Here is a 12,254-nt window from a genome sequence, read left to right on the forward strand (position 1 = left end):
AGGCTATTTGTGTGGAAAACATTTTGAAACCATAGCAACAAGTCTGAACCAATTCTGTGATTGTAATTTCATTTCTCAGATAGAATCCGGAGACTTATAGCTGTCAAGCAACGTATAATTCGTCAAGCTTATGTGAAGACTAAGTCTGGTACACACCAAAACACACCCTAAAGTGGCGCTAACCTTGGATGGGACGGTGTATTTTAAAAAGGTTAAGAGGAAAAAAGAAAGTTGTGCTTTAAATTTCTTTATTAGACTTTCCTGTATTCTTTGCTTCTTTTTTTTTTTTATGAAATATTGGAACATTTTATCTCTTTGGGCTGCAAACAGTAACTTAAATGAAACCATCTGAGAAGTTTAGAGGGGACATGTCTCTTGGTAACAACTAACAACTCATCGGAGACATAACAAGGGGGCCCCAACTTCACTGCTTTATCATAAGGGGTCACAGGTCAAAGAGGTTGGGAAGGTTGGGTGTGTTGTAGTTTTGTTTTTATATCAAAATCTCAATCTGATTAGTAACTTGTAACAAAAAGCATATGTATTTCCCTCTGAAGTGTAGTGGAGCAGGAGTATAAAGTGGCATGGAAATATTCAAGGAAAGTAACTCAGAATTGTACTTGAGTAAATGTTACTTTCAGCAGCTGGTAATGGGACCTACCATGTATTTAAATTTGGATTACAGATTGGAAAATTCTGCTGATTGACTACATATGCATGAAGGTAAAAACACACGCTCAAACAAACACAAGAAAAAACACACACATTCTCTGAATATTCTTTTTTGAAACAGTTTTAAATTCCTCCAGGTGTCACTCTTTTCTTTGTCTGGGCTCCGCTTTCATTCATTGATAATTTGTGCGACTGTAAAGCTCATGACTTCTGTTAAACATTTAAAACTGTGAAACAGAACGGGCTGTGGGCTAAATCTCTACTTTTTTCCAAATTGAAGTAATAATAATAATAACAATAATAATAATAATAATAATATTAATGATAATAATAACTCTTACACTTTGGGAATTACTTTAAAATAAAAAAAATAACCCTGTGGTTTTGAACAACATTCACTTATTTGGCTGCATTACATGGGTTTGTAAAGATGGACTCTATATCAGTTTCAGTACCAGTACAACATATTTGCAGATAGTATGAACATTAATGCAATTTAAAAAAAAGAGTTGTTTTTTCATATATATATAAACTGATTATTCCCCCTGCTGCCTTAGTTAACAGAACTAGTTGAATAAATTGTCTCCGCATTAATTGTGATATAAAATGCAGAGTTAAATCCATCAAGTTTGACATTCAATGTTTAGCCAGACTGACAAATGTTAAACTCAGCTTTGTTCTCCAGTTCTCTCAGTTTGAAGGTGTTTGAAGGGTCATTTCATTATTTGCCACGCAGTCCACTGTGGGACTGAATGGGAAACTCTAAACATTGATTAACAAGACACAGAAGAAGAATCCATTGTGCAATTTTTCTCAGAAGAAGCGTCGTGCAGATTTGAAGACCAGATAAAAATGCATGCTAATGGAAGTATGTCATTGTGCACTATCCATTTTTTATTTTTGTTTATTTTTTATTTTTTTTTACCAAAGTGATTTGATGAGTTTAGTGAACCCATATCCGAACATTCATTCAAACAATTTCAGGTCAGAAGACTTCAAGTCAGATGCACTGAAGATTATCCGTTATGAAATGGGTTTATGGGTCTAACGCTCGACTCTGCAGCTTTTTTAGTTCAACACTTTGGTTTTACAGCCTGATATTGGGGAACAAGCACGACTGAAGCACAATATCAACTGACATGATAAGGGCCTTAAAGTGATGGCTTATCATTTTAGGGAAACACTTTCTGTACAGCGACAGTTAGCCTTGCATAGCTTAGCATAAAGACTGGAAAGAGGGAAACAGCTAGCCTTGCTCTGTCCGAAGGTAATAAAAACCGACCAGCACCTCTAAAGTTCACTAAATAACATGTTGCACTATATATCAGCTGTAATCTGCTTTTTCTGATGTTTTCCGGACACTCTAGTGATTTTTAGCTGATTTCACAAAATTCTCTGTGTGCCTGTTGGACGAGTGAATGATGCTATTGGGAGCTGAAGGCATCCCTCGTGCAGATCCTTTGAACCTTTAGCAGCAGCCAGAGATTTTTTTTAGAGGGCCTGGTAATATCAGAGGTCACTGAGGTCTGCGGGTTGTGAAACTCTTGTGAGCACAGTTCAGCGGAGCATGTGGTGACACAGCCTGCACAAGGCTATCTATCTCTTTGATTACATCACTCATTTTTCACCCTTTGGTGTGTTTCCAGAATGTGTTTGGTAGCATTCCCAAACTAAGTGATGTCAATATTATACTGATTATATACTGATTATATTGCACTGCATTCAAAACAGTCACGTAAGCAGGCATGACAAACTTTATCGTGACACCCAATCACAGGTAGTATACAGAAGTTAAGTCTAGAGCTGCAGGTTTCATTTAATTAGCTTCCTTTTGACTAAAGTTCACTAGTGGCCTTTTTGTGGAATATTAATAAGAGGGTAACACTACATAATACAGCCACCAATTTATAGGGTAATTTCCAGATATTTACTGTCCTCTGAATTTACAGTTTAATTTTTGTCATATGAATCAGTGATAAAATACTCATTGGTTCCTGCTGGTTCTTCAATGTAGGTAGAGGAGAACAAGATGATGAACAAATGAGATGGATTAACTGTGGCAAATCTATTTTATAAAAAATGTTCATGTCTTAATGACCTACATGCAGTATGAACTCTGCTCTTGATCCATTTATGGAAAATTGGAGGGAGGCATTAAATAGTAGGTAAATATTGCTCCGGCTAATCTCAAAGGAGATATTGGATTGATTACAGGTTACATTCTTACTGCCTGAGCTCGGCTGTTAACTAGCCTACACTTCAGATCTTCTTTAAAAAGATGTCTTAATTCCCTTTGAGAGGCACTTTCACCTCACAAATTAGTAAACACTTAACCACTGAAATTTAAATACAATAACGTCTGAATTTAAATGTGTCTAGTGAAGACATTTTCCATTCTGTGACATTTGAAACCCTCAAACTCCATTGCTACTGCAGCTGGTCAACAAATGCTTAAGCACTTTGAAGTTGAGGGTTGCCAGTAGAACCCCCCTCTTTCTCATTATAACCAACATTTTGCAGAAAACACTCAAACATGGCAACTCGTACCACAGAGGCCAGTTAGGCCAAAAAAAAATCTTTGTAGATGGTTAAAAATCTCTGAATGTAGGATATTTAGGGTCATAGCAGGTTAAGGACCAGCTCCCCTCCTGCCAAAAGAAAAGTTTGTCATTAGGCAGAAGACACGTGTGGTTGCACTGATGTCTCCACATGTCAGTTAGGCCTAATCTGTACATCTCAGAATCAGAATCAGAATCTGGTTTTACTGCCAAGTAGGTTTTCAACATACAAGGAATTTACTTTGGTGTTTTCGGTGCATGACAACAAACAGCAACAAGGATGATCTAATTTTATAAATCTAAATCTTATCTAACTCTAAAAACACATTTAACGAGATTTTTTCCTGAAATCTTGATGGCATGAAATCAACAATAGCTCTAAAGTGGTTTGAAATTACACAAAAAGTTGATGCTGTGGTCTTCTGATAACTCATCTGCCTGCAAACTGCTGCAGGTGGTGATGTCAGACATGGTCATTTACCGCTGCACGCTCTTGTGCAGGCTCGGAGAGAACCTCTCTCATGCTCAGATGAGTAACTGGAGCCATGTGCAGAGCCGATCGTTTTCCCCGACGGTCTACGATCTTGCAGCTCCGCGGAGGGAAGGGGGCAAAGCGGCGAGAGGTGAGAAGCACCTTCCACTGTTTTGCAGGCGCACCACGTGTCGCGCTCCCTGCAGCAGCTGGAGGTGTGTGAACTCAGCAGAGAGCCATGCGTAGACCTGTACTCAAAAAAAAAATAATGCTCAATATGGGTAGCACACACTCCCCCTCCACATCTGAAATGAATCCGGTGCTTACAAAATGACACCATATACTCAGAGGACTTACACGGTAAATGTATAGAAATCACACTATAAATCGTGGGGTCTATTATGTAATATCATTTTACTGGGTGTTTAGCAACTATGTCAATGTTCTGATAAACACTGAGACATTTTCAGATGTTCTCCTTGGAAATCTTTAAAGCAAGTGGCCCAAGTTGATAAGAATTTGCTGGCGTAAGGGATTGAGTTTCAGAAAATGCTTTTTCTCAAGTCACGTTGCCCCCACAGCATGAAGGCGACCAATGGCCTCAGAGGCACGTCGACCCGCTGCTATAAAGTTGGCTGCGAGCTGAGGCGTCTTCATTCATGAGCAAACTGAGAGGTGGATCGCGCGCTGCCGTTTCATTTCCCTGACACACTCACTATTACTGTGGACAATGCTGCGAGTAAGGTGTCTGAGAGGAGGTAGCAGGGGGGCCGAGGCTGCCCATCTGATCGGAGCCATGGTTGGTATTATGGTGGTTTCATTCTGCTCTTCTTTTTAAAAAAAAAAGTTTGGTTGGTTGTTTTGGTTTAAAAAGCACACGTCAGTCAACGTGAATAAAGAATATGTTCGACATTTTCTTCACTAGGTTACATCTAAGCAGCTTCTTTCACTTAATTGATTTCTTTATTGATTTATTGTTTGTCTGATTAAGCATTTTAGGTGATGAAAATACAGCAATCTCTGGGGGGAAATTCAATCTGATCGACTCTTTGGGCTAAAACAAATCCAAAACATGTCAAAGAAACCTTAGTCCAAATATTGATTTGTTTCTAGTTGCTGAGACAGCTCTTTTTTTTTTTTTTTTTTTGGTCCCTGAGTGACAGTGAACAGCTGTTTGGCACAGATGCGCTCCCATACTCAGTGACCCAAGAGCTGCTCCGAGCCAGCACAGGCCACACTGTAAGGCCTGTCTGCAGAGATAAGACACATGTACTTTGACACCAAACCAATCTACTTTACTGGAGGTATATCTCATTGATAACTGAGGTCACTGTGCTTCACTCCACTTGAATTATTCTTTATGTGTGTGAGCTGCTTGTCAACGCATTTATCTGACCATATCACTTTTAATTTGGCCTCATTTCTTGCACCAAAACAAAGTAAGAAATACAGCAAATAACATACGGCAAGGGTGTTTACACACAGCTAGTGTTGTTTACAACTAATGCCAAGATTGTATTAATATGTATAAATTGTATTTGTTGTCAGAGAAGATCTATTAAATCTAAAGAAATGTTAAATTTTATATGAAACCGTTCTCAAAATCTGTTATTTCACTCCTACAGCAGAAAACCGAAGGCCATTATTGTGCTGCAGAAAATATTTAAAAAAAACTCAATTTTTTTTCTCCCTCCTCAGCTTGGCCGGGCGGTGACTGGATGGGTGCAGAGGGCTTTTCAGAGCACTTCAAGTGCAGGAGCTGCACAGATGCAGCATGTGGTTGAAGTGGAACATGTTACTGAGCCTGTGCTGCAGGAATGTCCTGTCTGCAGCTACAATGAATGGGACCCTCTCGAGGAAGTGATTGTGGGTCGTGCTGAAAATGCCCAAGTGCCTCCCTTCACCGTGGAAGTGAAAGTAAGCTCTAACATCAAAATCAATTTTTCTGAAACATGCAAATTACATAATCTTCATGTGTAAGCCACTACAGGAGAATCAATACTCACACCACGGGACAATGAGATGACCTGCATGTTGTCATGTTGCAAACTTCTCAACAGGCTAACACATATGAGAAGTACTGGCCATTCTACCAGAAGCATGGCGGCCAGTCTTTTCCTGCGGACCACTTGAACAAAGCTGTTGCTGAGATTGAAGAAATGTGCAATATCCTGCGTCATGAGGGCGTCAATGTGAGGAGGCCGGAACCCATCAACTGGTCCCTGGAATACAAAACTCCAGATTTCACATCCTCAGGTAAAAAAAAAAAAGAAAACCCAAAAACAAATCAGAAGCGTTCTATGAAAATGATGTAAAATTATGTGTAAAACGTAGCTCTCAACTTAAAGCCAGTAATCCATGAAGTATTTGTGCTTCACCTGATTATTTTCCAGTTCGTGCCACTTTATGCTTCTGCTCCACAACAAATCAGACAGAAATGTTGTACCATCTATAACATTAAAGTACTGTTTACTTGTTACTGCAGCAGTAATAATGGTCCAATAATATCATCCTTTTTTACATGTATTGCTTGAAGTACAATTTACTGATAACACTTATGTACTTACGTAAAAAAAGATTGTATCTAAGGCTTTACTTGTAAACATATTCTATGTGAGCTTATAGTGTATTGTTGAATCTTTTGTAGGTATGTATGCTGCCATGCCCAGAGACATCCTTATGGTTGTGGGAAATGAGATTATTGAGGCTCCTATGGCCTGGAGAGCTCGCTTCTTTGAATACCGGGCCTACAGACCTTTGATCAAGGAATACTTCAGTAAAGGTGCTAAATGGACCACTGCTCCCAAACCCACTATGGCTGATGAGCTGTACGATCAGGTGAGGCGTTCGTCTTTTGAGTTTAACCGAAGATAATGTGGACTGTCACGCATTTGACACAAACTTATGTGTTCATATCACCACTGAACTTTTCTTCTTGTGCTGTTTCTTGCACAATATGTGACAAGTAAGTGTAAATTACCAGCCAATTGCTTAAGTGTAAACCATTACTGCTTGGTGTCATTCAGGACTACCCCATCCGCACAGTGGAGGACAGACACAAGCTGGCCGCCGAGGGGAAGTTTGTGACCACGGAGCACGAGCCCTGCTTCGATGCTGCTGATTTCATTCGAGCTGGGCGGGACCTTTTCGTACAGAGGAGTCAGGTAAAAAGGCTCTTCAACTTATAAGATCCTTCATTCTTATACAACAGCCTATTGCTTAAATGTAAAACATGGAACGTGCAGAACCAAAGATTTGATGAAGCAAAACTCTTAACACCAATTTACTATAAATAATGCTTCCCTGCAGGGTTTAAGAATGTACACTACATGAAACTTCTGGGTTTTTTTGCAGGTTACAAATTACATGGGAATTGAATGGATGCGTCGTCATCTAGCCCCAGACTACAAGATCCACATCATCTCTTTCAAGGATCCTAACCCCATGCACATTGATGCCACTTTTAACATCATCGGGCCAGGACTGGTGCTGTCAAACCCTGATCGCCCGTGTCGCCAGGTACTGTAAGGCAGCAAAGGTCTATTGTTCATTTCCTGTGCTGCCCTCTTGTGAACCGATTATTTATCTTGCTTTGATAAAACACTGCAAAGTGCCTCATGTTCACCACCGCTCTCCGTTCCTGAACTCAGGTTGACATGTTCAAGAAGGCCGGCTGGACAATTGTGAAACCTCCAACACCTCTCATCCCTGATGGTGCGTACTGAAACTAAAATGTTTCTTCTCTTACATCAGCTGAGCATTTTGAGCTCTTGCTGAAAAATAGACATTCTCTCTGTTTTTCTGTGTAGACCACCCGCTGTGGATGTCCTCCAAATGGTTGTCCATGAATGTCCTGATGTTGGATGAAAAGCGTGTTATGGTTGACGCCAACGAATCCACCATTCACAAAATGTTCGAGAACCTCGGTGAGTTCATATATTCAAGTTATTGCATCTTATTTTTGCAGCATTTCACATCCTTTAACAGATATTCTGATCTTCCAACTCACCTACGAGGAAATGACGGTGTAATAATGATGCATGAATATGTTTTTCGTTGCAGGTATCAAGACCGTAAAGGTGAACATTCGCCATGCCAACTCCCTGGGTGGCGGCTTCCACTGCTGGACAACTGATGTCCGCCGCCGTGGTACCCTGCAGTCCTACTTCCACTAGCCACGCCAGAAATAGGCAGTTCTTATTGAGCTTTGAAGATTAAAGCCTCAGTCCGGATTCTTAATTTTACTGTAACTGTCGAATGTATTGTTAGTCAATCATGTATGTACACAGTTTAATGAAGGGAAGAGTTATCTTCAAAACTGTGTAAGTTTTAAATTTGCATGTTTGGGTGTCACCTGCTGCAACTCAAAGTCAAATCAATGGACAGTGTAATCTTCAAACGTGTATCAAACAAACTAATAATGGGGCAATCTTATAACGACAGGTGGCACCAAAGTCCTTTTCCGGACTGGGTCTTAATGTCCTAATGAACATGTATGAATTGTTTTGATTTGACATTGCTGTGCATCACAATGCCTTTGCAAACAGCTTTGTTCAGAAATATATACAGCATATATACAGTACATATACATATGCTCAATAGTAACAAATGAACATCACTTTATTTCAGTCAGTAATCTCAATATTAACTGCATTTCTGGCCTGGCTATTGTGAAGCTGACATGTTTATGACATGTACATCTGAAAAGTCATAACTTCGAGGACAAGGTACAATTTGGTATGTGAATGTCATCAAACTAGGGCACAGGGGGAGAAACGCTTCCTCCTCATGAAAACTTGGACACCACAATTCTGTCTTTTTCCAAAGTATTTTTTTATTTAAAGAAATGTATAAAAGTTGTTACATAGGTCATTAAACAATATTAATTTCTTATTGCTAGTATATTATTTTGTAAAGATTTTAATTGAACAGACAAAGTTCCACTTATATTTTCATACTCTTTATTGGATTTCCCGCAAATTAGTGTTTTTATATATTTACTAAAAAAAAAAAAAAGTATGCGGTCCATATCAGATATTGTATACCTTTTGCCTCTGCTGTTTTCTATTGCAAATCTGGGCCAGTTATATGCTACTAGTCATTCTTACTCAACTGCTTAGCTGCTTTTGTGTGCAAAGCAAATATGCCAAAAGAATGAAAGACATTTTGTTGTGAAGATTAATGTTGTATGGTTCCTTCGCTGCATATACAGTTGGACGTAGATGTTTACCTTTTGAAGTCTGCCTTGATATTTATTTTGAAACAATGAATTCAAGGGAAGTTGTGGATCAGCAGAAGAATGCAAGTGATGTTTTGTATTATGCAACATTATTAAATGTAATTTTAAAAAAAGAGCTCTGTATCATTTTTGTGATTGGGTATTTGTTTTTTGATTATATTGTTTGGGATATTTAACATATTTTTGTTTGGTAATTGGACATTACTGGTCTGAAAACAATATTGCAAAATTGTATTTCCTAATGCTTAATCCATAACACCAGCGGTGTGAGAAACACTGAGATCTTTAATCAATATAAAAATACCCCAAAATACTCATAAAGTAAGTATCTTGCAATCAAAGTTTCACAGGTACAGGAGTATTATCTGCAAAATGTACTGACAAGTATCAAAAGTAAAAGTACTCATTTCACAAAATGGCCCCTTTCATACTGTTATTTAACATACATATAGATATTATTACAGCAGCATTTTAATATCATCAATGTGTATTGTGGTTGAAACTTTTAATCTGAAAAGTAACTTGGAACTATAATGGTTCAATAAATATAGTGTAGTAAAATTTACAATATTTCCCTCTGAAATATAGTAGATTCAAAGTATAAAGTCCCATAAAAGGAAAACTTTAAGCACAGTACTTCAAAGTTTAGTACAGTACTGGAGTAAAAATACTTGATTGGTTGTGTTCCACCACTGATATGTTGTATTATACTGACATGTAGATGAATAAAGTACGCCACTGTCGGTCACACAAACCTGTGAACCTGGGATCTATACATCTGTTTGATAAATGGCACCGCATTAACTGTAACACCTTCATGTGTGTAAACATTAACCTGGCTGATGTGTCAGTGGGAGGAATATTGCATCATATAGCATTATGTAAACTGCACTGATGCAAATGCATATAGAAAACGTGTCTTTACTGTAAAGATTTTTTTTTTTTTTAATGCTATATTTATGTATTTCCTATGTTTAAGTAAAATCTGTGGGAATCTGTAAAATGAATGGCTAGTTTGTGGCCAGTGGTAATATTTTCAATTAAATTAAAGTACTTTTTTGATGCTATTTAAACTTCACCTCCACTGTGGTTGGGGTGAAAGGTCAGTCAGAAACACTTAATCAACAAGGAGGTGTTATGCATAATGCTCACAAGTAGTACCAAGTGTCACTGACAGTTTTGTATTTTTCATAAATAACCACTCACTATAGAAAATACATTTTATGTCATGTATGCACTGTTATCTTTCTGTACTGTAAGCACCCTGTGTGCACCTCTGATTTCTTCTTTTGGACAATAATGTTAAATTTGATTTTTGGCAAATAAACATATAGTAATTTACGCAGCTTACAGGAGATTGTTATACAGTATTTTGGACTTTATGAGAATTACATTTAACTGTCCTTGGATTTTAATGTTTAAAGTCTGCAAGACAAAATAATGTTAAAGTTATAAGTGATATCAATAATGATCTATTGTCTGATGCCAAATGACTTAGAAATTGCAACATGCTGAAAAGGTTGTGAAATAACAAATAAATGCACTGAATTAAACCCAGTAAAGCAGTGCTGCAACCTGTTGATGTCTGCATTATGCTGCCATCTAGTGGTCAAAATAACACACAGCACCCTGAAGTTTATTGAACAGTTAAACTATAAAACTATACACATAAAAAGAAATAAAAATTCCGACAATAATGTTGCTGTGTAATAATTTTAAACAATGGCAATAACAGTGAATTCTGCATTTTACAAATTAAATAACACTAAGACTACATACAACATACTGAAGATGGACAGACAGATTGTGATCCTGATTCTGAAAGTCTGCACCCTACAAAATCTGTCACAAACACTTTCTCCAAAGCATCATTCTCAATTTGGACCCTGCCAATCATCTTGTGACGATCCTGCCCAAATTAAGTCGTGTCAACTACTTCACGCTCTGGGAATCTTCTACTACTGGACACTTAGCTCTAATTGGTGCACCAGTGTGGTCACAGCTCGAGCTTGGATCTGACGGAAAGTCCAGAAAACCAGACGTGCTCTCTATAACCTGTCGGTGATTAAAACTCCTTCACATGAAATCTAAATATCTTCGCTACTCTCTCTCTTTTAAACTTCAAAATGCTTTATGGTTAGTTATTTGATTTCTGCACTAACACAAACCCTCCGACAAAGGGGTTGTGTTTTCACCCATGTGTTTATTTGTCAGCAGGATTACACAAAAATTACTCAACCGATCTGCACCGAACTTGGTGGAGAGCTGAGACACAAGCCAAAGTAGAACCCATTCAATTTTGGTGCAGATCTGAATCATTTACCATATATTATGTTTTTTTCTCTGACGTTTTGTGTACGCTGTTTGACATTGGACTTGGCTGAGGTGGTAGGACTGTAGCACTCTTTGCTACTCACTCAGGATGAGAGCATCACTTTAAACTACATACTGTGGAGTCTCATGAGGTCTGACCAAAGGTGGACACTTAATACCTTTAAAGACCTTCAAGCAAACAGCTTTGATTTGTGACAAACTGCCTCCAGATCTGTCCTATTGTGCTGTTCAGAGTACATTTTATGCAACAAAGTCTGAATTCATGATTTCCTCAACCAAATGAACTGGAGACCTCGCTGTGATAACATATGACTTCAGTGGGACCAAAACAGTTTGCTAGCAGTGGGCACGTCCTGACTATGTGCAGCTCTGTGACATTCAGCTCAAGCATGCTGCCTATTTAACTACTTCACCTTTGTCCCAATGCGGCTTGGATCAAGCACTACAGTGAATGCTATGAGGCTACGGCTGAGGCCTGCGATGAGGTCAGTGGCTGCCTCCAGGACTGATAAATTACATTCAGAATCACACTACAGATGGAAGGTGACCGTGTGTCAAGATACGTTTATTTGAAGCCAAGTCGCTTCTCTTCACAGCTGCGTAGTCGCACCTCTTTTTTTTTTTTTTTCCAGTGTCTACGTAGTCTTCTGTAGATGGATTGCTTGTTTGTACAGCTGCCTAACTGTGCAATACTGCAGCTGCCGCGACAACTGTCCTCAAACAGGAGAATTGATTGGGATCTGGTAATGATCAGGCCTCAGTGTCTGCAGGAAAACAGCAGTCATCTTCTCAGATTGACTTTTAGCGACTTTATAGTCTGAATGAGGTCCAGAACAGTCTGCCAGAGCAGAACCACATGCTCAAATATCTGGCAACTGGACCATCAGAGGGTACATACAATATTTTAAATAAAAGGTGTAACAGAATGTGCGAAAATGTTGACTTATCATCCATATCGTGGCAAACAATGGGACATGGT

At 38.6% G+C, this 12,254-nt stretch overlaps 1 protein-coding gene across 1 annotated transcript; it reads left to right on the forward strand.

Annotated features, from left to right (window-relative positions):
- The first annotated feature begins 4,350 nt into the window (after positions 1-4,350).
- On the forward strand, positions 4,351-9,056 carry gatm (glycine amidinotransferase (L-arginine:glycine amidinotransferase)). Its single transcript, XM_056383495.1, has 9 exons — positions 4,351-4,501; positions 5,401-5,619; positions 5,763-5,958; positions 6,350-6,540; positions 6,729-6,866; positions 7,057-7,221; positions 7,353-7,416; positions 7,512-7,628; positions 7,765-9,056. Exons 1-9 carry the CDS (start codon positions 4,433-4,435, stop codon positions 7,875-7,877), a joined length of 1,272 nt encoding a protein of 423 aa, XP_056239470.1. The 5' UTR covers positions 4,351-4,432; the 3' UTR covers positions 7,878-9,056.
- The last annotated feature ends 3,198 nt before the right edge of the window (positions 9,057-12,254 follow it).

The sequence above is a fragment of the Seriola aureovittata genome, chromosome 1, assembly GCF_021018895.1.
Source record: "Seriola aureovittata isolate HTS-2021-v1 ecotype China chromosome 1, ASM2101889v1, whole genome shotgun sequence".
In the NCBI taxonomy this organism is placed as follows: Eukaryota; Metazoa; Chordata; class Actinopteri; order Carangiformes; family Carangidae; genus Seriola; species Seriola aureovittata.